This window comes from Pholcus phalangioides, unplaced genomic scaffold (genome assembly GCF_987345545.1).
Source record: "Pholcus phalangioides strain wild (caught in Gottingen) unplaced genomic scaffold, Ppha-v1.0 ptg000009l_1, whole genome shotgun sequence".
Lineage (NCBI taxonomy): Eukaryota > Metazoa > Arthropoda > Arachnida > Araneae > Pholcidae > Pholcus > Pholcus phalangioides.
Genome location: NW_028301602.1, coordinates 52,148,589 through 52,175,522, shown reverse-complemented (window position 1 = coordinate 52,175,522; position 26,934 = coordinate 52,148,589). Strand labels below are relative to the sequence as shown.

General features: G+C 38.6%; 1 protein-coding gene across 2 annotated transcripts in view; it reads left to right on the top strand.

The window, feature by feature from the left end:
* The window catches only part of LOC149083282 (neuroligin-3-like), a 335,669-nt gene that overhangs the window by 94,890 nt on the left and 213,845 nt on the right, over nt 1-26,934 (top strand). For both annotated transcript variants that reach the window (XM_089236507.1, XM_089236506.1), the window contains exon 5: nt 14,936-15,129. In XM_089236507.1, the coding sequence (XP_089092633.1) occupies nt 14,936-15,129 (194 nt within the window). The remainder of the gene's footprint in view (nt 1-14,935; nt 15,130-26,934) is intronic.

Below are 26,934 nucleotides of genomic sequence, written 5' to 3'. Positions count from 1 at the left end.
ATAGCAATATGGGCCATTCAAGTATTATATAAGCAAATTTTTAGCCATTTTTGACCACCCCCCCCCCCCTTGTCAGCAAAATTTCGTCATCAGCTCTGCCCCCCCCCCCCCGAATCCTAACTCATATTTTCATAAAGGGTGGTTGATGACGTAAGCGTTATTCAGCCTCCCCCCTTGTCATCAAAAGTCAGCAAATCGGAAACCCCCCTCCCCCCCATCTATGATGACGTAATACTTGAACGGCCCCTATGGGGGGGGGGGAAAGGCATTACTACTGTTACTTAGAAAGGATGTAATGTTACTCTCTCACACATAGTTGTTGATAAATTTGATAAGTTATTCAAAACTTTTCTGGTTAGCAGAATGCATTCGAGTTTGATTTATTTCACACTACTATACGTAAAAAAAGCAATTTCGATGAGCTCCATTGAAATACAAAGTTTAGTGAAAACTAAATTCAATTTCAATTCATTCAATTTGGTAATAATCAAAATTCATTGTCCATTTGGTCTCTTTCTAAAATTATTTTGGTCACTATTGGGTCACTTTTTAAACATTTTGGTCACTATTTGGTCACTTTTTTAAATATTTTGGTCACTATTTTCACTAGTTTTGAGGCCATGATCCGTGCTGAGCCCTGTACCAGCAAAGTAGCTGCTGAAGACCCATTTTGACAGGATGTACCTTAACCCTTGCAACTTCTGGCTGTGGGGGAACCTCAAAATGTTATGAACAGTGGTCAGATTGCAAACTTTGGTGAATTGCAATCTCCAACACCCCCAAAGCAAAATGTTTTGCGATGTTCTGCAACGAGCTCTCAGCTGACTGAAAATGTTCTGCGGTAAAAATTCACATATACATAATAGCGCTTTTCTACACTTTTTTTTAAATTCTTCCAGATTGTTCTGCGACGCACGTCACACATTTCGGCATATTCTGCTTTGGGGTCCAGCACATTCCCTATATGTTAGAAGTTCCTCAGGAATATTAACGGGGGGGGGGCGTTTGGTTCAACACTAGAACCGCTGCACTTTCGGTATACCTAGAACCGCGGACTGGGTCAAATTGACCCAGACTGTGAAAGAACAGTGTTTCATAACGAAAACAGTAATTTATTTCCGGTTTCTGGGTTTTCCCCTACTCTTATTCAATGTTGTTTAATTGTGTATTCATAATGGAAAATTATATTTGTTTATGAATATATAAATGGGCTTCAAAATTAGCTAAAAAATGATGTAATTCAGTAAAAATAAGATTTAGTATACATTATTTACTATATTCAGTCCAAAAACATTTTTCAGTAATCTCGTAATATGACAAAGATGTAAAATAAGCACGTCAAATTAGGTATGAGAAAGTCTATAATATGATTCTGTCAAATAAGTATTGATTTCTTCCTGATAACTGGAATTTATGATGAGCATTGAACAATTTTTTTTTTCATTATTCTTGCACATTCATCGAATATTGAAGTTGCACAGCCGATGCAAAAATTAACAGTTTTGTTTCCACATTTTTATGTTACCTGACATCAGACTCATTTTTATTTATTACTATTTTTTTTTTTTTTTTTGATCGCTCACCAACAACTACATGATCAAGAGCACACATTCCTTTTGCACAAGGGCAACACGTATGATGAACGCAGCTCTTCAATGCGATTTTAGAGAAACTGCTTTCAAAAATAGTTCTGGCCTTCTGTACTGCTCTATACAAAATACCGGAATATCTTTATAGTGAGATCCAGGTTATTGTAGAAAACGTCTATGATGCCACCTTCACAGAATATTTTCTGGGCATTTGATCACTACAACCATGATCGTTACACTTTGTTGAATTGTAGTGTGAAATAGTTTCTGTGTGTGTGTGTGGAAGCTTTTTGCGGCTACTACTGCCAATATCGACTTCCAGATGAAGCGTGCTGAGTAATGAAAAACTTATATCGTTCTTTCCTTGATAAATTGTAATTGTGGCATCATTCTTCCATAGAATTGTAGTTTCACCATCTTCATTGCGTCAGATAATATTGCTCTTCGATTTCCTCTTACCGTCTCTACTAAGCTCATATTTTTTGGCTTTTAGCATTTGAGCCAGCTTCAGTGTAGTGAAAAAAGGTGTCGGTTGAGGCATTTCTGCCCTTGTTCTCAAATGGCTTGATCAGTTGCATCACTGTGTGCTCTGAAACAGATTCATTGGACGCTGATACTCCCCAAGGTTTGGAAATCCGTGCAAAACGTATTTGGTGTGCAAGCCAGAATTTTATTCTTTTTCTGTGACATCGTTTGCTTACAGAAATTTCAACTACACGTTTTTTTTTAGAGTTGAGCTTTTACTCTCCCAAAATCTTTATTGAGTCCCGTCAGAATTCCAGGTATTCAAGTTTACAAAGGAAAAAAAGATTTAGCTCTATTTGCCATTCCTCCATTGAAAAAGAAGATAATCTGCTCTGATAATGGATTGGCCTTGACCTTGAAAGACCTTTATTCTTCACTATCTTCATTTACAAATGATTTTAGAAAAGGTAACCACTTCCAAGAAAATTCTACACCCCTTTTTCCCTATAGAATAGTACGTTGGGTCAAAATGACCCAAACCGCGGTTCTAGGTATAAGTGCTTATAACTCTGAAACATAAAATGTGAAGATAATAAAATTTTCGTGAATTAATATTCATATAATATCATGAAAAGTCACGAAATTTTTTTAACATCTGCGCGTAAGTTTTCGAGATAAAGGAAAACGAAGTTTGATTTGGGTCAAATTAACCCACTCCGCGTGTTAATAAAGTGATAACTCCAGTGTTAATAAAGCTGAATTGCAAGCACATCCACATTATGGCCATGGCATACTCCGATTCTGTTGTTGAACAAGAATTTTTGTGCTTTCAACCTCATAGCCAGAACACGCGGTGGACAACATATTTAACATTTCTTAAGTAAGTTGTAGTTATTTGTTCAATTACTTCGTTTTTTGTGTTGTTTCCATGAGTTATGAAATTGTGAAATGCTATAATTAAGGTAACATTTTGCCATGACTGGCTATCGTTTCCATTCTGCGAGCAAATTTCTCACATGTTGTGTGATGTCATTAATTTTACATTTTTAAGTATTTTCCCCCCTTTATCAAATAAAATTGAATTTTTTCAGGAATATTTATATCAATTTTCAAGTCATCCTGACAATTATTCTTTTTTTACAGTGTTTTGAAATCAGAACCTTAGTTATAATCACCCTGTATATCGTAAATCATTGCTAATTAATCTGCATTATTTATGCTTCATTAAATACATTATATTCACCTAATTTTTATTAATTTTTGCAAAATAACTTCCTAATTAAGTATACTGAAAGTAACTGGAGAAAAACCTTTATATATTATATGATTAATAATAACATTGAAAGAATTTTCAAACACACAGTAATCCATTGAGTTAAGCAAAAAATAATTAAATTGCAAAAGTTGGTTTTTGTTAAAATGTAATAAATATTTATTGATTAATTAGCATGGGAATAGTGTTAATTACATTAATAAACATTTGATTTCAGTTAATTATTAGAAGTTTGAATGATTTTTCAGAAATTTCATTGTTTTTAATGTTAATACTATTTAAAACAAAAAAACCGGTTTAAACCAAAAAAAACGTTTTTTTAAAAAAAACGTTTTTTTTACCAACCCTGGTATATATATATATGTTTTTGAAAGAACAAGTGAGCAGCACTTTCTCTGGCGCTTTTGTCATTCAAAAGATACTTTTTTCACTACCTCTTTATGTTTTTATCTTTATTTCTCTTGTATTTTATCCTACTTGTATGTATATGAGTATTAGTGTAATTCATCATTTCTTTTAGGTATGATCATGTATTCATATGTAAAATGTTGCATTGCAGAATTTATGAGAATTTTTTTTCTTCTGTTGATTTTTTTAACTTCAATTATTTCGCACTTACCATCTTTTTAATATATTTTGTTGAAAGCGTTAGGGTTAAACAGCTTTTCGGATTGAATCTGCTCTGATCGATAAAGCTCCATATCCAGATTTGTTGCCACTGTGGTGGTCGAGTACTCATAATGATGGACTCACATCCCGAGGATCTGGGTTTGAAACCCATCGTCAGCACACTGGTGGTGGGCTGAAGTTGGTTTTCTGTGGTTTCCAACTTTGAGGTGTGAATGCAAGTGATCTCCCCTTCAGAAAGTCTCACCAAACTGAGCAACAGGCCCACAAATGGTACATACACTCAATGGCATAAAAACTCGCACATTAAAAAGTAATTGTCGTATCATGATGAAATTTGGTATGAAGATGCCTGTCTTTCAGATATGCAAATAATTTGATTCGAAGTGTGATTGCGTAATGTATAATGCCACCACAGGGTTTTTAACTTCGTTCTCCTTGGCGTATAAAAAAGGTATGTCATCGTCAGCTGTCAGAGTTTGACAGGAAGAATCATCAAAATGATGGAAGCCGGGTGGTGAGCTCGGCAAGTAACACCACTTAGGATGATCTGACTTAACTGTGAGGTGTTGAGCTCAGTTGATGAGAGAGATCTCATTCACGGCTTTAGACTCGAATGCCCTCAGCAGACCATTATCAGAGAAGACGTTACATCACTCGACGAGCACACACAGTGCCAACTATATTTATTATATATGGGTTCGCTATTCGGACACAGGCAGCAGCTTCACTACAGGCCCCAGTGTCTATCTGTACCATCATGATGCACCTTGCTAAAGAACATTTTGTATAGCTGCGCCTATTACGTTTGCTACCAATGATACCCACTGACTTTCGTCTCCATTTGGAGTGGTGTCAAGCTCGGCGGAATCAGACCTCTGTTGAATGGAACTAGGTTATCTTCAGCAATGAACCGATATTCAATTTGGGCAGTTGTGAGAAAGAACCATGTACGTTTGTGGAGGCCCGCTGTGAACGCCTTGATCCTGCTGCCTTCACTCTACAGTGACACACCACTCACACAGCTGGTGTTATGGTAAGGGTGCCATCGCATATGTCACCACCTTGTAACGGATTAGGATGACATACTTCTCCATTACTTCAGTTATTTTGTTATATGGGAAATAGTCATATGTTTAGGCCCCAGGGACCGCTCAGCTACCGGAAAGCATCCGGAAATTGCCACTGGCCATTGACGAGCCAGAAGTCTGCTTAGTCTTACGGCTGTAGGGTGGGGTATTGCGGTCGTTTGACGAGGACTGAACCAAGGTTGGGTTACCCACCAAATTTTATTTCTCATGTAACATACATGTCATGTCACATGATCTCGTTGAATTGTTATTATATATATTACTTGCTTGTTTCGGCGGTTGGCTGCAGACTTCTGCTGGAATAGTTATTTTGTTGTGTTTTTCTGTGTTTAATTTGTTTAATATGAAAGGCGTAATCGCAGAGCCTAGCCAGCTCGTCTGATTACGTTTTTTTGTTGCCATTTAGAATTTTGAAACTTGTTTTTTTATGTAAATTATTTTCTGTGTGATGTTTGAATTTTTATCGAGAGACAGTGTTGCCGGTGAACCATTGGTTCTAAATTAATACCGGTTTGAGTTGTATAAATATGCCTCTCTTGTTTTCACTAATTGCATTTTAACTCTGATAACTTCTTGTTTGTTAGCACAAAACGATCAGTTGAGGTCGTTAAGCTAAAATAGTCATGTCATAACTTGAATAACTTTTGCTCTCTATTTCCTGGCTGGTTCGGTGAAAATGATAGTATCGAAGGAAAGTCTAATAGCGTTTTACGAGTTTTACAGCACCGATCTGGTAACTATCTGCCTGCTCTGGATGATGAAACCCTCATGGATAATCAGTGGAGGTGTCGATCTACACCGATCTAGACGTCCCATTAACCTATGTTCAAAGACGTTAGCTTTTTACTAGTTCCTGAGGACTTTCATCTCTAATATCTGAGAGATCTTCACCTGGTGTTGGTTGCTAGTGACTTGCCATGAACTCCAGAACTTTGTTCTTCAATTAGCTCTACTAACGTGGATGGATCTGTATTGTGTCTACCCTGGTCTACGACTGGAAAGATGATGTTCAACAGAACATGGTGAGATTGATCCATATCTACTAACATGAAATTTTTGAACTGAAAGAAAAACTTAATTGTAAAATTGTTCTCAACAATAAATTGAAGGTTAACCTGGGAATGTGAATTTACAAAATACATTTAATGTAATAAAGCAATTGAAGTGATACAAAACAAACTTGTTTATTTCCTGCTTGTTGTCTGCTTTAACTGGATAATTCGAACCAGGCACGTAACCCCATTAACACTAGAACTACCGGAAATTCTGGACCTCCTAAAACTACCGGAGCGGTCTTTTTGACCGCTATTGCAAAAATACATCGTACAGCTGTAAATATTTATTTATTTTGGATTAAAACAAGTGTCATAAGGACTAGGGTTGCCCGTCTTGAAATATTGTCGTATAGAGGTTGTGTGGGGCACGAAGGCCCTGGGGACCCCAATCCCGTGACAAAATCGTATGTTTATATTTTTCGAATTTATATTACGTATTATTCATGGATATCAATATTTCAAGTCGTAAGTTTTCAGGAACTCTTTCACATTCAGCGGGTGAATTTCTCATTCCCCCCCCCCCCCCCAGAGTCAAACAGGGAGTCTACTGATCTAATGTATATATGTATAGATGAATTGACATCATCATTATCATCGTGCCCCCCCCAGCAATAATGACCTTGCCCCCCCCTCCTCCCCCCAGACTTCCAAGTCAATCTCCGCCTATGCTACCATTGCATTAATGACCTATTTTATGCGGTAAAATAGCAATATATTCATGTTTTATATGAAAATTAAAGAGATTTATCTACAAACTAAAAAAACACAGTAGTAGATATTAGATTGTATGGTGGGGGGCATCAAAATTCACCTTCAGACGCTACAGGGGGTTCGCTATGCATTGGCCTTCACTACAGGGGATCCTGACATCGAAAAAGTTGGGAAACATTGATATAATATACATTGAATATATGATCTGATTATAAATATATAATATTCAAAACATATATAATTTATATAATAATATGAATATTCGATCACCGAAAAGGAAACAAATAGATATTCAGACTTCACAGAGAAATAAAAAGCATATAGTGATCATATAGCAGTCTGAACATTGAATCTTTGTTTCACAATGCTTTACACAAAGTAGATTTTTACACTTTCTGCAGAACATCAATGTGTGGTTTTCAATTCGTTTACGTAAAAAAGCACTGTTAGCGTTTTCCAGATTTCTGTTTCATTATTGTCAAACAAATCTGGGGGGGGGGTGTGAAGCGCATCTACCTGCAACGAAAGGAGATCAGAGTTCATCTGCTGATTATAAAATGCAGTTCCTTCTGGAAATTTTTTCTTTTCAACTTTTTTGTAGCAAATCCATGCATTGATTGCGCTCAGATCAAAGATATTATAAAATACTTGCCAGCGCCTTGAAGGAGGTCTAAAATATCTACCCTGAATTTTGTTCAGTTATGAAACTACAGGTTCTGGAATTTTTTTTCATTGTCGAAATTTCAATTGAAGGATGAAGGGAACTCAAAACCAAGGCATTCTTTTTAGGTTTTCCTTGATATACAGTCATTGTAATAAAATCTGTTTTTAGGAGTTTGGTATATTATATTATAACTGAGCCAGGGGCGTAGCCAGAAATTTCGTTCGTGGGGGGGGGGGACCAAAGTGACAGAACAATGGATTTGGCCATATTTTTCCTTTTTCCGTCATTTTCTCACATTTCGGGGGGGGGGGACCAGACCCCTAAGTCCCCCCCCCCCTGGCTACGCCCTTGAACTGAGCATTTGAGTTTGACCCACATTAGGGATTTTTCGTCTGGATTTATTCATGGTTCCCACGAGACAATTGTCAACAATTTTTAATGCCTCTGCAAGCTTCACACAAGTGTAAAAACCATCGATTGTATTATTCCTTCTTTTCTTTAGGTATGGTTGAGCAATCTTCATTACAACGTGTTCTAGAAGAGGTACATCATTGGGACGTAATTCATCCTTTACAAGACAGGGAAAACCGTTGCACACATATTTAAAATCAACATCAACAACCATCTAGAACTTGATTTCAAATTTGTCAGGCTTATTAGTCATATATTGAAGGAATCTACATTCGCTATTCATAAAAAGCTATTCATCTACCGTCAGATTAGGACCTGGAATGTAGTATGACTTACATAAATTCATTCCATAGTTCTGAAACAAGCAAATTTACCCGACTGTAATCGATTTGCTCCAATAAATTTTATGTCAAACTTAAGATATATCATAATTCCACTGAATCTATTTCTACCCATTGTCTCTGTGAAAATTGCTGGCAGCCATGTTTTGGACCACAGATCACCAACAGAAGATTTTGATCCAAGAGTTCCTCTGACGTGCATAAGAGCTTGTTGTACACAAAAGAAAAGGAGGTTTGGGGGTTCTAATCCTCCCCTCTTTTTTGAGTCAAGATTATAGTGTTAGTTTGCAGGAAAAAAAGTAACCCCCCCCCCCCGAATGAAAAAAAATCTGAAACCCCCCTCGAGAAAATTCTGTGTACGCCTATGCATAAAGGTATATATTTCTTCATGAGAAAGACTCCAATCACCCGTTTCCAGCATTCTTTTAGCGTCACACACTGTGCACGTGTGGATATTTTTCATTGCAAATCAAATTTGCTCATTGAAGAAGAGTCTCAAAGTGTTAATGCAGCTGTCATCTGCTTTATTTGTATCTGTATTTCTCTTTTAGCGTAATAAGATAGACTTGGCGAATCCTTCAAAACATTGTTTCTGACGCCGACCAGTTGAAGGAGCAAAAAATATCTTCAACAGTCCACTCAGTTTGACTATCCTTCCCCAAAAGCTGATTGTCAGGTTCAAAGTGTTCAGAATGATTGGGGATATAGGCATGTCATTTACGAACTCTACGTCCACGACATTGACTTTTTCTACCTTTCCTAATCGTGCATGTGAGAGAAAAAATGCTTAGCCGCCCACAGGAAAAAAAAAATTGAAGATAAAATAATTTTTTCACACTTATTAACAATTTTATATAAATTTTGAAAATTGTATTTTTTTAAATTTGGGAGGGTTGCTCTTGAACTCCTGTAACTGAAAAAAATACCCATGGAACTGTAAAAAATAGAATAGCAAGTAAGAATAAAAAAAAGAATAATGATCTAAAAATGTTTCAAATGGAGAGTATAATCAAAAAGGAGGGCAAATTCTCAAAAAAAAGATTTGTGGTGAATCCAGTGCAATAAATTTCCAAACATATTACCTTGGTCATTAAAGTTAGTTTCATTGGAAATTTCATCCAAAGAGGAGTCTGTTTGATTTTGCATAATGAATTCATCTTCGTTTTTTCTGCATTTTGCTCTTCAGTATTTTTCTCTACATCAGAGATGCCTTCGGATATATTGAGTTTCAAGGATTTGTTGACATTCGATTTCTCAACAATTGGCCATCATTTCCCACTCGCTTCTACACCGAGATTGACTCTTGTTTACACTGTAAATGAGTTGAACGAAGAGGCAGGAGGGGTCCCATGTCAAAACACAGCGATTAGCGGGGAAAAACTGTTGCACCACCAGCAACTACGTAATTTCTTTTTATACAATTTTACTGTGTACAGAAAGACACCCCCACGGAGTCTTTCCAGTTGAACATTCTTGTGCCCAAGAGTGACTCATTAACAAGGTTTGACTGTACGTACAAAATACATAAAATACTGTCTTGCGATAACATGTAAATGCATGCTTTTTTGATGTATAAATAAATGCGTGTAATCATAAGCTGTGACAGTGGTATAAGCATTTCCCGACCTGTGGATGATAATGTTGAAGGAGATCAACATGGTGCCCACAAGGGTGGAGCTGACAGGGCCCAGATGATTCTCATCATATTTTATTTTTTGTCGCTATAGATTCACTTTCTTTCAAACCGAGCACAACTCAGGTCTATCACCATCTATGGGTGATTTACTACCTAATGAGTTGTGCCAGAAGTGTAACTGTGTGTGTGTACCTAACAGTCTGAGTGCGTATGTAATGTTGTTTGATTTTTCAGTGCTGCCATCTATATTTCAGAAGTCAAGTGAGTGATGTGTTATGATTGAATTATAATTTGTACTGTTTGTAGGTCGATTGCTCTCTGTGGCGAGACTTTTTAAAGGGGGGATCGGTTTGCATTCGCGCCTTGAACTTGGAAACCACACACAGAAAACCAACTTCAGCCGACCACCACGGCAACTTGGTCAGCCTAATAAATTTGATTGAATTAGAGGTGCACTTACAGCAACTGTGGAATGAGATGATGCGGGACACCATACGGGACCTGTATGCCTCAATGCCCACCTGTGTTGGGAATAGTACGAGCTTACGTTTGTAATCCCTCTGGTCACCTCCAGATGGCGAAACTGATACGTTATGTGACTTTTCGCTTGTCTTCTTTTCCCTTGTATATTTTTTCCCTAGTATGATATGTTCGTTCGACGCCTACGCATGTCTCGTCTTGTATTACGGAAAATAAAATCGTTTCTTCTACGCATTTGCTCTCCCAATGAAAAGCTATTTCGGCCCCGACATATTTTGGTGCACGAAACCCGCCGGAACGAATATTTTGGTGAACGAAACACGCCGAAACGAATATTTTGATGAAGGAAACCTGTCGGATGAACATTTTGACCAACGAAACTCGTCTTAACATGGATCAGGAGAAATTAACGACGCTCCATCGGAAACGGACAACGGTGCGCGCCAAGGTGACTAGATTCGTTTCAACGTTGGACAGTGCCGGGAAGGAAACCGACTCTGAAATCGACTTCATGGTTTCTCGTTTGACGGAGGAATTGGACAAATTACTTCGCCTTGACGACGGTATTCACGCTCTACTATCGGACGAGGACTACGCTATCGATATCGAAAAATGCGAGGAATACACTGAGAAAGCGAAACGTGCCTTGTTCGATGCTTCTCTCGTGCTACGAAAACGCAACAAGTCTCCAACGACGGTGCCTCCTCTGGTTGCTACTTCGATTCCCGCTTCAACTCAGCCTACATCGACTTCATCACCATGTGCTCTCAAGCTGCCTACAATACGCCTAGAGCCCTTCCGCGGTTGTGTTGAAGAATGGCCGACATTCTGGCAACAATTCACCTCTTCGATCGACGAGAATCCTCAACTGTCAACCATCGACAAACACGTTTATCTACGGGGGTATCTCCAAAACGAACCCAAGAAGCTCGTCGAGGGAATCGGCGTCACATCGGAAGCCTACGAGACGGTAAAGAAGATGCTGATCGACAGGTACGGCAACAAGGATACCATCATACAGACCCACATCGATTTCTTCGACAGCCTGCGCCCAACGACAGCTTCATCGCCCGAGTTTCTCAACGACACCTACTTGGAAATTAACGCCCATATTCAAGCTCTCCGATCACTCGGCGAAGATGTCGATAACTACAGTCGGATTTTGACACCGAAGATTCTTCGCACATTTCCTATGGACATTCGTCAACGGTGGATTATCTACTCTAAACGGCAAGATATCTCGGACATGGACATATCAAAGCTGATGCAGTTCCTCGGTGAAGAAATCGACGGACTTCGATTTTCAAGCAAAGTGCAAGGTGAGTTTCCTTTGCCACCTTCGACTTTCCGCCCGACTACGGAAGCATTTCATGTTCGCATTCGACGTAACGAGAAAAATCCGTCACCCTTCTGCCCATTTTGTGAATCGTATGATCATTGGCCCCAAAATTGCTTGGTGATAACTGATGTTCAATTACGAGTGCAGAAGCTAAAAGAAACTCGTCGTTGTTTTTTGTGTACTAACCGTTCGCATAACGCTAAAACTTGCCCACGCCGTGCTAGAGCTTTTTGTTCTAACTGTAAAAGAAAACATCACGTATCCATTTGTCCTTCACTTCATGCCTCTACTGCTGTTGGTAAAATTGATGTATCGCCCCGTTTTACGTATTTGCAAACTGCACGTATTTGGGTATTCGGTCCCAACGGAAATTGCAAATTGTCTCGATGTGTGTTAGACGCCGGAAGTCAAACCTCCTTCATTCACAGCAGTTTAGTGAATGAACTGCAATTGCATGTGCTGCAATCGGTCAACTTGTCTATTAGTGCATTCGAAGCTGTGCCAAAACAATCGATGTATCGACGTCAAGTGCAATTTTTCTTATCTAGCATTTGGGATAACAGATCGATTCCGATAGTTGCTTTCGAAAGCAATAATTCCTACGCCTCACATCCCACGGCTCCAGTAGACATTGGTGCATTTGCTACTTCACGCAGAATTCAGCTTGCGGACCCTCACTCTTCTGACGACATCCCGATTCAAATTCTCATCGGTAGTGATTATTACTGGAAAATAGTGAAAACTGATTCACCGGTCAAATTGTCAGACACTTTCGTTCTTGTTCCGTCTCATCTCGGACATATCTTGAGTGGTACCCATTCCAACGTTCATGTCCAACACACTCCTGCTTCGAACAACACTACTGTTCATTGCATGGCTACTACTTGTGCTGAAGAAATAAATGACTCGTTCAAACGCTTCTGGGAACTCGAAGCCATGGGAATCACCGATGTAAACGAAAAATCACTCTCGACTGGTGAAACAAAAATATTGCGAGATTTTCACGAATCTAACAGCCTGGAAAACCATCGTCGTGTCGTTTCACTACCGTGGAAAGAAAACGTATGCCTCACCTCGGACAATCGACCTATTACCTCACGCCGCCTTGACATTCTTCGTAGACGTCTGGATAAGGATCGCCCTTTTCGGGAAATGTACATTCAGCAAATGGAACGTTACATCCAGAACGGCCACGTCGAAATCGCGCCAGAATCGTCAAGTCCTAGAATTTATTATCTCCCTCACCACGCAGTGAAGAAGACCATTCTTGAGCCGGAAAAGTGTCGTATCGTATTCGATTCATCGTCTCATGTCAACGAATACCCATCTCTGAATGATGCTCTTGAGACTGGTCCAGATCTACCTTCGACAGAAATTCGTCAGACTGTGAAAAGTTCAATGTTGGTATCTACGTCTCTCCCAGTAATTGACATTTCTCGTTTCAGTTCTTACGCGAAACTTATTCGGGTTACCTCGTGGATGCAACGATTCATATACAACTGTCGCACGTCTTGCAAACTTCATGGCGAATTAACAGCAAAAGAACTCGAAAAAGCGAAATGTTATTGGATTCGTCAAGTTCAAATGGATTGTTTTCCGTCTGACTATGATGCTCTTCGACATAGTAAACAACTTCCAAAAGACTCGAAAATTGCACAATTACATCCATTTCTTAGTGACAATCTGATACGAGTTGGTGGTCGCTTGCAGTTCGCATCACTTCCAGCTGCTTCAAAGCATCCTTTAGTACTCGATGGTTCACACCCATTTGTCAAATTGCTCATTCGTCACGTACATATTCGTCTCCATCATCTGAGCACGAGAGTGGTACTATCAGAACTGCGAAATGATTACTGGATTCTTCGAGGGCGACAGATTATTAAAAGTGTCCTACGCCAGTGTCTTCCCTGTAAAATTTTTAGAAACACGCCACCGGCTCAAATTGAAGCACCACTTCCTTCGGATAGAGTCACACAGTCGAAACCATTCAGTGTCGTGGGAATAGACTTCGCTGGCCTACTATACGTTCGTAGAAGCTCTATCTCAGTGAAAGTGTATATCTTGTTGTTTACATGTGCTGTCACTCGAGCGATTCATCTCGAGCTTGTCACGGATTGCTCTACAGATAAGATTTTGCTGGCATTTTCACGTTTTGTTGCTCGTCGAGGTGTTCCCAACACTGTATATTCGGATAATGCGCAGACTTTTCACGTCGCAAATCGTGAGCTTTCCGTCCTTTGGAGTGCCATGACTTCACCTTCTGCTCACCAGTACTACGCCTCCCACGGAATCACTTGGAAATTCATAGCCCCTCGAGCGGCTTGGTGGGGAGGATGGTGGGAACGCATGATTGGTGTCGTCAAACGTTGTTTACGGAAAACATTAGGAGATGTCGTCCTCCTACAGGAAGATGCAAGACCTCGACACATGTGGACGAAGGCACGCGTATTATCTCTCGTCAAAGGTCGTGCCGGCAACCTTCGTTCGTGTATTCTACGTACAGCCAGTGGAACAGAAATTCGACGGCCAATTCAATTGGTAATTCCTCTGGAGGTTGACCAGGGTGGGGAGGATGTTGGGAATAGTACGAGCTTACGTTTGTAATCCCTCTGGTCACCTCCAGATGGCGAAACTGATACGTTATGTGACTTTTCGCTTGTCTTCTTTTCCCTTGTATATTTTTTCCCTAGTATGATATGTTCGTTCGACGCCTACGCATGTCTCGTCTTGTATTACGGAAAATAAAATCGTTTCTTCTACGCATTTGCTCTCCCAATGAAAAGCTATTTCGGCCCCGACATATCTGTATCACATCATATATTCAAGCTAAAGGTAGCCTAACAGGGTACTAGAACTTCCATTCAATTGTAGTTTTTCCTGTAAGAAATGATCCTTCTGCTTTAATTATGTAATCACTTACTTATATCAATGTTGTACTCACATGTATAAAATTTTGTTTGATTTGGAAAACTCTTTCTTGGTGCAAAAATTCTTATGGCAGTGTGTTATTCAATTATTTCACTTCTGCAATATACATGGCAGCACTGAAACATCAGACACAACAATAGATACACACTCAGACTGTTAAGTACACATGTTCACATTTCTGGCACAGCTCACCAGGTTGTAAATTTCCTATGTCGATAGACTGGATTGTGCTCTGTTTGAAAGAAGGAAAAGCAAGATCCTCTGATTTTTTTGCTATAGAAAATTCTGTAATATTAATAGTTCACTAAAAAAGATTCTTTTTCAGGTAAGGTAAAAAGAGTTATTGCTCAGAATGGTTCACCATTAGCTGATTGGGGAATTATTGTTGACAAAGTTTTTACATTAAATACCAGTCATCTACTAGGTGAAGCTTTGGGGTGCTCAACTGATGATTCTTACAAACTTATTGCATGCTTGAATACAAGAACAAATAATGAGTATCAGTCTTTAGAAATAAAGGTAAGCTCATAGTTATTCTTTCAGTATTCTGAGCAGTTAAAAATTTTTTGGTAACAAATTCTAACAATGTAGTTTCGAGTCATGTGAAAAATGTTCAAATTTGGTATCCTTCTGTGAATTTGAGTTATTGAAAAAAAAAAAAAAGAGATCAAGTATATATTATATATTGCAAGGTTGCACCAGGTCACCATGGTGACTAGAAAATCTGTATTGGCGCCTACAATTTCCTAAGGGGAGAAAAATAAGAAAAAAATAATAATAGAAATACCTAAATTGTGTCAAGTCTAAGGGGGACACAAAATTTTATTTCATTACACTATATCTTTTAATATGAAAAAGTAAAAGAAAACTTCATTTTTGCATAGTTTTTTTTTGTGAAAAATACCATGCTTGGCTCCTAAGAAATTAGGCTGGCACTTAAACATTTTATAAATTTTTCAAGCCCTGATATATTGTATATACGGTTGGACCTCAATATAATGAAATTTGATTCAACAAATTCCTTAATTTAATTAGTTTTTCAAAATCCTGATGAAAATAAAGGTAATTTTTTTCATATTTTTCATCACCTAACATCACAATCTGAAGATTTGACCTTCAGCTCTTTGGAGGCAAAGAAAAAACTTGGCAGGGACAGGAATCGATTCCTTTTGAGTAAAGAAGACAATAAAGCGACCCAGTGTGTATTTGCAAAAGTTTCAGCAATCTGTGTAATACCAATGCTATAAAACACTGTGCTGTCCACGTGTCTAAATTTCATTAAAAAAATAGTTACTTCAAGTTGTGCTCTGTCTTAACTCTTGAAATACCAAACACACATTGACATCAAGATTGTAAAAAACCCAGCCCGGACGGGTTTTTCATGCAAAGTGGGGAAAATTGAATTTTCTATTTCCCCATAACTTCAAAATATCTAATTTAAACATATATGTACATCCTTTATGTGTGCATCTTACATTATGTCTAAATATACATTTTTGGAATAAGGAAATAATAATGAAGTTCGAAAGCCTGGATCTTTCATACTGGGGGGCTAACGTCGTAAGAGCTATTCGCTGAGCTAGGAGGCTGTCCACACACAGTCCAGTTCAACATTCATACATATGCTCTGAATATATATATACCTTATATATAAATGTGAAAGTATGTCTGTCTGTTCCTTGTACAAATCTACAGTTTTAGGCCGATCGTAGCCAGATTTTGCATACATACCAAACAGGACCGGGATTGAACCATAGGCTACTTTAAAAGTTAGTCAAAGCTGGGCAAATGCCCGAAATGGGTGAAAAACTGTCGGGCAACAATGGTTTTGGGGCCTCAACAATTACTTTCGGAACGTTTACTTTGGTTACTGTGGTTTCCAACAATGCGTTTCAGACGTGTATATATGCCTTTACAATGGTTTGTCACACCTTTTAATTCTGTTATTATAACAGTTTATTCTTTTATAACGGTTTGTAACTTTGCCAATCTTCCCAGTAATTGAAGGAAACCCGGGAAGAGCGCCGGGTATTTCTGCTAGCCTATATACAGGGTATCCTGTAAGTGGTAATGCGGCCTTTATCTCATCAACCGCCCATCGTAGAGGTATAGTTTCAAATTAAAAAATGCTTAAAAGGCGTTTGAATAATATTTGCTGCACAAGCTGGACGTATTACGTCGCTAACAACAGAAGACAACAATTACGATGACAAAATTGAGAATAAAAATGTTTCACGCCAGCTGATGAACTCAATGCTTGCCTCAAATCATCAACACTATGGCAAGAAGTTAAAAAATTATCATTATCCACTAACATGCGAGTTCAACTGAAAAATGACTCAGCAGTTCGATCATTTTGACGTCAGTTGATCAAACTTGGCAATGGAAGGATTCCCGTAGAGACCCAAGCACTGGACTCATTACTTTCCCAAATGGATTTTGCCAGTTGCTAAACTCAGTTCAAGAACTTGCAGACAAAGTCTTCCCAAACATTGAACAAAATCACAGAAACCATGAGTGGCTTTGTGAGAGAGCGATTCTGGCATCGAAAAATGACAGTGTGAACAAGATCAACAAAAAAATCCTAAAAATTATTCCGGGAGACTCCACATCTTACAAATAGGTTGACACTGTCACAGACACAGAGCAGACAATTATGTATTCTGCAGAATTTCTGAACTCTTTGGATATTCCGGGGGTGTGCCACCACACAATTTGACCCTCAAAGTCGGAGCACCTATTATGTTTTTAAGAAATTTGGAGACACAGAGACTCTGCGTAAAGAAATTGCACAATTACATCATCGAACACAGATTCTAACTGGATGTGCCAAAGGAGAAGACGTCTTCATTCCACGTATTCCAATTATCACTGAAGAAATGCCATTCACTTCCAAGCGATTACAGTTCCCGATTGGTTTAACTTTTGCCATGACAATCAACAAAGTGCAAGGCTAGTTGTTAGCAGTGACAGGTATCAACCTGCTTGAGCCCTGTATTTCTAACGGACAGATTTTCGTTGCCTGTTCGCATGTTGGTAATCCCAAAAATTTGTACATCTACACACCAGATGGAAAAACAAAAAATATTGTGTATCCATAAGCGATTGCTTTAAGTTTTTAATTAAAATATTTAAAAATAAAAGTAATTTTTTCTTACTTGATGCAGAATTTTTTTCTGATTAAGAATTAATAAGCTATATATACTATACCTACATAGATGAGATTAATGATTGATGCCTTTTAACCCTTTACATGGCATAATAGCAATAAGCTTCTTTATGATTTTCAGCAGTAAATGAGTATATAAAGTAATGAAAGTAATGGGTATAGATTAGCTTTTTCAAAGTGTGCGTCACTATTTCTAGGGGCATCGCCAACCTTTATGTAGGGTGTCGTGGCGAGCTTGAGATATTGATTTGTTTATGCTTTGAAGAAGTTCTTTTATATGGGAAAATATCTATTACTGAAGAGCCGCTGAGGAATCATGAATTAGGCAAGGGAGCCATGGTTGACAAAAGTTTGTGGACCATTGGAATAGATTGGGAAGGCTTTCCACTGAGTGAGGGATTAACTTTATGAAATATTTGGACTTACCAATGCTAAAATAAGAAGGCGAGATATCTTGTCAATGCCACTCAAAGGGTTGAGATCTGTCTGAAATCAGCGATAAAATGTACTGTTTAAAGTCTATTGCTGTGACTACCGTTGTGGAATTGAGATTCTATGATGCTCATTTTATTCTCATGCTTAATGGACATATAGGGTGTATGAGAAAGTCCCTTAGACCTGAAATGACTTGTAAACAAAAAGAGCTACAGTAATGCAACTCCTTACAAGGAAAGGGTCCCACGGCTCCAAAAATTTTAATTAAAAAAGAAAAATGGTATTGCTCAGCAATACCATTCAAATGACTGGTATTGCTTTAGCAACACCAGCAGATATGCTCCGGCGTCCCTGATATAACTTATAAAAAAGCAATGCAAAAACATGTCAATATTTTTGAAATGAAAATTCAGTTTACATACATTGGTTTACTTCTTCGCAGGTGCTTCAATTTATTTATACAAGGATTTGTGTGTGTGTGAAAAATTATTGTGTATTATAAATAAATTTCTGTAGGTATGCTTATCACATATATCAGGTATATTTGTTAAACTAAGGTCCATGGTTACAATTTTTTTTGCGATTTCTTTTAACATACACTGCTCAAAACAATTAGGGGAAGCAAGCAAAAAAGTGAAGAAAACCGTGCGAGACAGCCACGTATTGGCAAAGAATGGATAGTACACACGTATCAATGCGCAATACAGAAAAAAGACGTAAAAAAATTTGGAATCAAGCTTTAATTCTTTGAAAATATGGAAAAAACATGAAAAGATGATTTAGGGCAACAATTACATGTAAACGATAAAAAAAAGTACTGTTTAGACATGATGCATGAGTTTTAATAGGGCGTGTGGTCTCCTCGAACATCTAAGACTGCTGCACACCTGTTTGCTATGGATGCGATGAGGTTATCGATCAGACTTTAGGGAATACTGTTCCACTCCTCAAGAAGTGTAATCTGCAAGTCTCAGACAGTAACAGGCGGCCTTGGTCATGCAGCAATGCGTCGTCCCAGGAGAGCACGCTGGCCATTCCATACGCTGTATTGTTTCAGCTTCAAGCATGTTCTCCACCAGACGAGCTCTATGTGGTCGGGCATTATCATCCTGGAAAACAAAGGAATCTCCAATGGCTCCAGCGTAAGGGATGACATGAGGTCGCAGTATCTCGTCTGCATACCTTCGGGCCGTCAAAGTGCCATTCCGAATGATATGCAGGTCCGTACGTCCGCCTATGCTGATTCCACCCCATACCATCCAACCAGCTCGTCTGTATTGTGACCTTTCACGAACGAATGCGGGGTTATTTCGAGTGCCCCTGTCCCTCCATACCAGAACACGTCGGGTGTCACACTCCAGACTGAATCGGGATTCGTCTGTAAACAGCACTTGGCTCCAATCATGTTGCTCCCAATCTCGATGTTCAGCAGCCCATCTTCTTCGGGCCGCACGGTGGCGTGGGGTCAACGGAATGCAGACCATTGGCCTACGTGCATAGAGCCCTCCCTCATGAAGCCAATTACGTACTGTTTGACTGGACACCTTTCGTCCTGTTGCCAAGAGCAACCATCTTTGCAGCTGCGTAGCATTCTTTGTTCTGTTTCGACGGGCTGGTAACCGTATATACCGGTCATCAGTTGCTGTAGTGGCGCGTGGCCGACCTTGCCCTGGTCGACGTCTAACATTTCCTGTTTCTTGGAATCGATTCCACAGCCTTGCAACAACACTTCTGGCGACTCCAACAGCGTCCGCGACACTACGTTGTGTTTGCCGGATTCCAGTCTGCCTATAACACGCCATGCCATGGATTCCGGTAAATCACGTTGTTGAGACATCCTCAAGTCACCTTGTCTCAAAAAAAAAAATACTGCGCAATCGAATTTCACAGTTATGGCAGTAAAACAGGCGTTTCTGCAACATCCCGATTTCTGCCCTTATCTCCTTTTTCTGGTTTTTGACGTCATGAACTTTGATTTGCATATGAAGTTTTCTTCTTTTGTTTCATGCTAGGCTTTAAATTATGGATGATTCATTTTATGTTACTTATCGGTATACATCTTTGCATAATTTTGTTAAAACCATGTGCTCCCCTAATTGTTTTGAGCAGTGTATTTTAATATGTGAATCTCAAACCTAAATGCTTACATAAAAAAGTTAAAAGAATTATAAAAAAGGGTGTTTGTGATTCCAAGAAATTATTTATTATCACATTTTTGTTCCTAAAAAATCAATAAAAAATATTTCAAAATATACATATTCTAAACACTGCACTATGCAACAATTTTTGGAATACATAAACTAAGCTCAAACTAAAATTTTGCCTAAAAAACCCAGCTCGGGGGGAGGGGGAATGGGTATCTACCTGGGGAGCAAATTTGACAACCCTGATTGACATGTCCAAAAAATTCTTTCGAGAACAGGTAAGGACAAGTTGATGCATGTAAAAAATTCTCTCGAAAACGGCCACTAGTCTGACCAGGATGCTAACACTTCCTGGTCAGACCAGTGTTTTTCCCTAGCTGCTTTGCGCGAGACTTGCACCCATGCTGTTTGACGAACTCCTCCCTCTGCATTCAGTAACACTGATTTCATTGTAAGAAGCTGTTAACCAGCACATAATACTGCAAACAGACGTGAACAAAGGACACTGTTCTCCATTATGTACTATAGTTATCTTGAATAGCGAGTGCTTGGTCTTGAATCTCTCTGTGCATGTGCTTGGTGTGTTCGTTGGAAATACAGTTTTAACTGTGTGTTTAAGAAAATTCGTTTCTTGAAGTACTTTTTTATACTTTTTATAACCATATTTCATCTTCACAAAGAACTTCAGAAACATCATAATATTGCATTTGTTAAATGCAGTAGTAGTTCTGTTAAAATTTTTGAACTTTTAAAATCAAAATTTTTTCGAAATTAAATATTAAATTAAATATAAGTTAGTTAATTATTAATATCAAGATTTTCTCTAAAATTAATATTTCTTGAATAATTGTAATCTTTTTTTGAATAATACTTCTTCTTGAGAGTTTGAGAATCATTTAAAAGTTCAATGAATAGTTCAGTCACGGCTGTAACCACAAACTTGGTGAGCCGTACAAAATGCATTTTAGCAAACTTGTGGTCCAACACACCGTAATGGTTACAGACCTGGGGAGAAGATCCGTAACTACCATTTTTCCCCAAAAATATGCCTTAGCATGATTTTTAAGGATGTTCCTAATATAAGCCCTACCCTGAAAATAAGCCTTAACTAAAATCATCAATGGGACGTGTTTAGTATATGTTTCTGGAGACAAATCTTATTTACAAAATTTTTGTTCTCAATATAAATTTACCGAAAAAATCAATTCAATACGTAGAAAGGATCTCGCTTTTGGATGAAGTTTCAAGCACCTGGGTAAGATGGGAGCCACAAGAAAAAAATATGATCCAAAAGGGGGCCACAGGTGACCAAGGTTAAGAAACATCGGTCTCAGTGGTTCTTAACTGGGGGCCCTAGGATATTTCAGGGGGGTCACGGATGAAAATCCCGCAAAAGGGGAGCCACGGCTACTGATACGGGGGCCACGAAGAAGTTTATTAAGTTAAATTTTTTTAGTCACTCTGACTGAAAGGGGTTATTCAAGTATTATGTGAGCATCGATGGGGGGAGGGGGGTTTCCAATGTGCTGAATTTTGATGACAAGGAGGGAGGGGGGGGTTTGGATGATGCTTATGTCATCAACCAACCACCCTTTATGAAGATATGAACTATTCTTAATGACATCTTATTCGGTGCGCCAAAAACGAAAAAAAACCTTTTGCTACTTATTGGACACCTGAACTAACATTCTCTCTATTGATAAGTCCCCTACAGAGCCACTTCGATCAGTGGCGTCGGAGCCGGGGGTGCTGTGGGTGCTCGAGCACCCACGGAAGTTTGTAAAACAGGTCCGAGCACCCACAGAATTGATTCAGAAATCGAAATTTCCTGCATAGAACTCAAGACGAGCACCCACAGGTTCGAAATACTTCCGACGCCCCTGACTTCGATGATCTCTAAATGTTTCACAGATCCTTCAAGTGCTCTGGAAATGTTTCCGGCACGCTAAAGTGCTCTGGAACTGTGTCACACATCACTCAAGTGATCCGTAAATATGCCACGGATCACTGAAGTAATCTGGAAATGTTCCACGGGTAACTTGAGTGATTTAGAACCGCACTGGGGGCTGCGTAAGTGCTCTAAAATTGTGCCACATGTCACTCAAGGGATCTCTAAATGTGCCATATCTTATTTACTTGTTCTGGAACTGTGTAGCAGGTTACTTAAGTGGTTTTTGATTGTGCCACGGGCCTACTTCAATGATCTGAAAAAGTGCCACAGGCCACTTAAATTCTCTGGAATTGTGCCATGGGTCATTTAAGCGATCTTTAAATGTTCCGCTTAGTTCATTTTTACAAAATTAGGTTTGGGGGGGGGGCCAAGCCACATCAGATAACCTTCAGGGCAGGGTTGTTTAGTTTAAACCTTGGTGGTTTTTTTAAAAAAACCAAATAAAAGTGGCCTAAATATAATTTTTTTTTTTCCTTGGAAAATATCGTATTGGTTTATTATTAGCCAAAATTTTTCATTTTACTACATTTTATATTCTTGGGGTACATTCTGATGGTATATCTTTAAATGGCGTAAGATGGTATAAGTGGTTTTTTTCAAAAAGTCTCATAAAAGTGGCCTGAAGTGGCCACCGATGGATGGAGCCTTCATTTCCCTCCCAACTCCAATGGTTGGAAATTACCGTATGGCGATATATGACCGGAGTTGGTGTGCGGTGAAGTAGTAGTAGTCTTAATATTCAATAGTTTTTTTTTTTATACTTTCACCGTTAAGCCCAGTTGATCAAGGTTCTACTGTATAGTAGTAACAAATTTATGAAAAATATAAATCAGCTATATACAAAGTGATTATAATTAGTTTTGATTCCAAAACTATACAATGTCAGGGGTGCAAGAACTGCGCCAAACTGCGCCGAAACGGTTCTCTTGCTACATGGTGCGCCATGGCGCCGAATCCCTGCGCATTTGCGCCAATTCTTGTTTGTGGTTCGCGGAGGTACCGCTAATGCACTGTTGTACGTCAAATACCCTTAATTTAGGAAAAAAAAACATGAAAATTTTGATCACGGGACGTGTTCTTTCCGAGACACGGAAAAAGATACGGGGGGCGGGAGACACTTTTTTTTTTTTTTTTTCACTTCCCACCATCTACCACAATTGCGTTATTTCGTGACCTTGGAAAGTAGTTATACTACCTTGAAGTATTAAGTCCTGTACTGTTATTGGTATAACCGGCGGGCTATCAAAGTCCTTGAATGAATATGCCAAATTCTCCGATTTCGGAGACACCGTTTTTTCTCCTGCTGGTTATAGGTTATATACTGAAAATAACAGTAATTTCGCGGCTGCCAACCGGTGTTTAAAGACGGCATACATCGAAAAGGGGATTGGTTTACTCGTTTAAATTACCGAAATTTTTCGGAGATCTTTGGGAAAAAATAGGATCTGTAAAAACTCCAGCAAATATATTCATAGTTTTGTCATCTAGCCACTATAAGGTCGTGTGGTAACGTCGGCGGTTGCCGATCGTAACAATTTCATATCGCGAAAAACCGGATTTGGTGAACAGGGCCGGCTCGAGGGAAAAAATTTTCTACCCATGCAGAACCCTTTTTTTTGGCGCTACTGACCACGTTTTTTTGGTCGACAAACCTTTTTCCACCCTTTCAACTCCATTGGGCACCCTTCCTTGAGCGGCGCCCAATATGGCCGCACAGTCCGCCACTGCATTGGTGGGGGAGGGGCATGCTCTTAACAATAGTCAGAGGAAGGAGTTTGTATTAGGAGCATGCTCATTTTACATAACTTCTGTGAGATACCTATTATATATTAATGTCCTACCTTTCCAAAACATGTTGTTGGAGAGAATGAAATGTTTGCACCATTTCTTGTTTTTTGCACTCCCTCTCGTGCATTGCTGGGATGGTACATTACTCCCTCACGTATTGCTGGAATGTTGTTTAACATTGTATCACCAACAGAACTATTGATTTTGTGTGATGAATGGGTTGCACTACAATGCAAATAATTACAAGAAGTGAAATCAGTTCAGAGAATACAGAGATATTGGGCAGACATATTCAAACTTTGTAACCTTGAAAGCAGCCCAAAGTTCAAAATTTTGCCAGTTTTGGTGAAGGCTTTTTTATCTTTAGCACATGGTAATGCAGACAGTGAAAGAGAGTTCATTGTTAACAAATAAATAAAAGTTCGTTTCGAACATTGAAAAATCTGTTCATCCAATGCTTTAATGGAATAAGACATACAAAATCTTAAGTTCAAGGGCATGAAAAATTTGAAAAAAATTGTCATTTAGATGCTGAACTTCTGAAAGCGACTCGCGATTCATATTCTATTAACATGCTATTAGGTTGAGAAATTGTTTAAGTAAATAAGTAATTTTTTTTTTTTTAATATTTTTCTCGTTTTTTGCATTTTGCTTTTAAATTTGATAATTCCTTTAAATTCTGTGAGAAGCTAATTATTTTTTCACGGAAACCCTTATTATATTCTGCATGCACTTTTTTTGCTATATCAGGATGAGTAAGATTTTGGTATTCAAGCAGCAGAAATTCTTGTTGCCTACGATTTTAGTATGCATGTTGCTTAATTTGAAAAGAGTCTAATAACATTGAAAAATCTGTCCATCCAATGCTTTAATGGAATAAGACATACACAATCTTATGTTCAAGGGCATAAAAAATTGGAAAAAAATTGTCATTGAGATACTGTACTTCTGAAAGCGACTCGTGATTCGTAATCTATTAATATGCTATTTTAGGTTGAGAAATTGTTTAAGTAAATAAGGTATTTATATTTTTCTCGTTTTCTGCATTTTGCTTTTAAATTTAATAATTCCTTTAAATTCTGTGAGAAGCCAATTTTCCACGGAAACTCTTATTATATTCTGCACACACTTTTTTTGCTATATCAGGATGAATAAGATTTTGGTGTTCAAGCTGCAGAAATTCTTGCTGTCTAGGTTTTCAGTATGCATGTTGCTTAATTTGAGTCTAATAATTTTTATTCATCATTTCACTAATGTATGTTTTATTAGTGACAGATAAGATAATTCAGAAAAATTTTTAATGAATTTTAATTTGTGAGTGAAATTTATTTAGAATTATTTGTTCCAACCATTTTTGGCAAAACTATGGGCATTTCACAGAAAAATTAATCCTTATATCGCAGATATAGTTCGTGTTTAGTTCTGCTCCATTTTCAAAATTTCTGCTCCAAAAATGAAATTTGCTGCTCCAAAATGGATGAGGGGCACTTGCACCCCTGCAATATATACAACTACTGGTCAGAATGACTTGAAAATTTACATGGATATTCCTGAAGCAATGGAAATTGGCGAAAATCTTTGGCGAAAGAAAAAAGTGCACGTAGTGCAATATGTGCAAGTAGATGATGCTGTACTTGGCCAGCAGTATAATCTATTTTGTGCAATCACATCATTTCAGCACTTCCACAGCAACAGTGTGTGGATAGAACAACTTGTATCAAGATGTACATTGCAATACCAGCAAAGCAGCTGCATAAGACCCATTTTGACAATAACAGGATGCATCTCATCCCTTGCAACTTCTGGCTGTGGGGGGTCACCTCAAAATGTTGTGATGCCATTGGTGAATTGCAGTCTCCAGCACATCCCCTATATATTAGAAGTTCCTCAGGAATATTAACGTGCGGGCGCATTTGGTTTAATAAAGGTGAATTGCAAACGCATCCTTATCATGACCATGGCATACTCTGATCTGTTGTTGAACAAGAATTTTTGTGCTTTCACCTTCATAGCCAGAACATGGTGGACAAAATATTTAACATTTCTTTAGTAAGTTGTAATTATTTTTCAATTACTTCATTTTTTGTGATATTTCCATGAATTATGAAATCGCAGGGGTGCAAGAGCTGCGGAAATTATGCCAAACTGTGCCGAAACGGTTCTCTTGCTACATGGTGCGCCAAGGCGTCGAATCCCTGCGCATTTGCGCCAATTCTTGTTTGTGGTTCGTGGAGGTACCGTTAATGCACTGTAGTGCGTCAAATACCTGGAATTTAGGAAAAATGAAACATGGAAATTTTGTTCACAGGGCGTGTTCTTTCCAAGACACGGAAAAGGGGTCATTCAAATATTACGTCAGCATCGAGGTGGGAGGGGGTTCCGAATTTGCTGACTTTTGATGACAGGGGGGGGGAGTTTGAAGGGTGCTTACGTCATCAACCACCTCTATTTAAAGATATGAAATATTCTAATCTGCTGACAAAATTTTGCTGACAAGGGGAGAGGGGGTCAGAAATGGCTTAAAATCTGCTTACGTAATACTTGAATGACCCTGAAGATACGGAGGAAGGAACTTTAATTTTTTTTCACTTCCCACCATCTACCACAATCATGTTATCTCGTGACCTTGAAAAGTAGTTCTACTACCTTGAAGTAAAAAGTCCTATACTGTTGTTGGTTAACCGGCGGGCTATCAAAGTCCCTGAATGAACATGCCGAATTTTCCGATTTCAGAGGCCGTTTTTTCTCCTGCGGGTTATATACTGAAAATTACTGTAATTTCGCGGCTGCTAACCTGTGATCAAAGACGGCATACATCGAAAAGAAGATTGATTTAC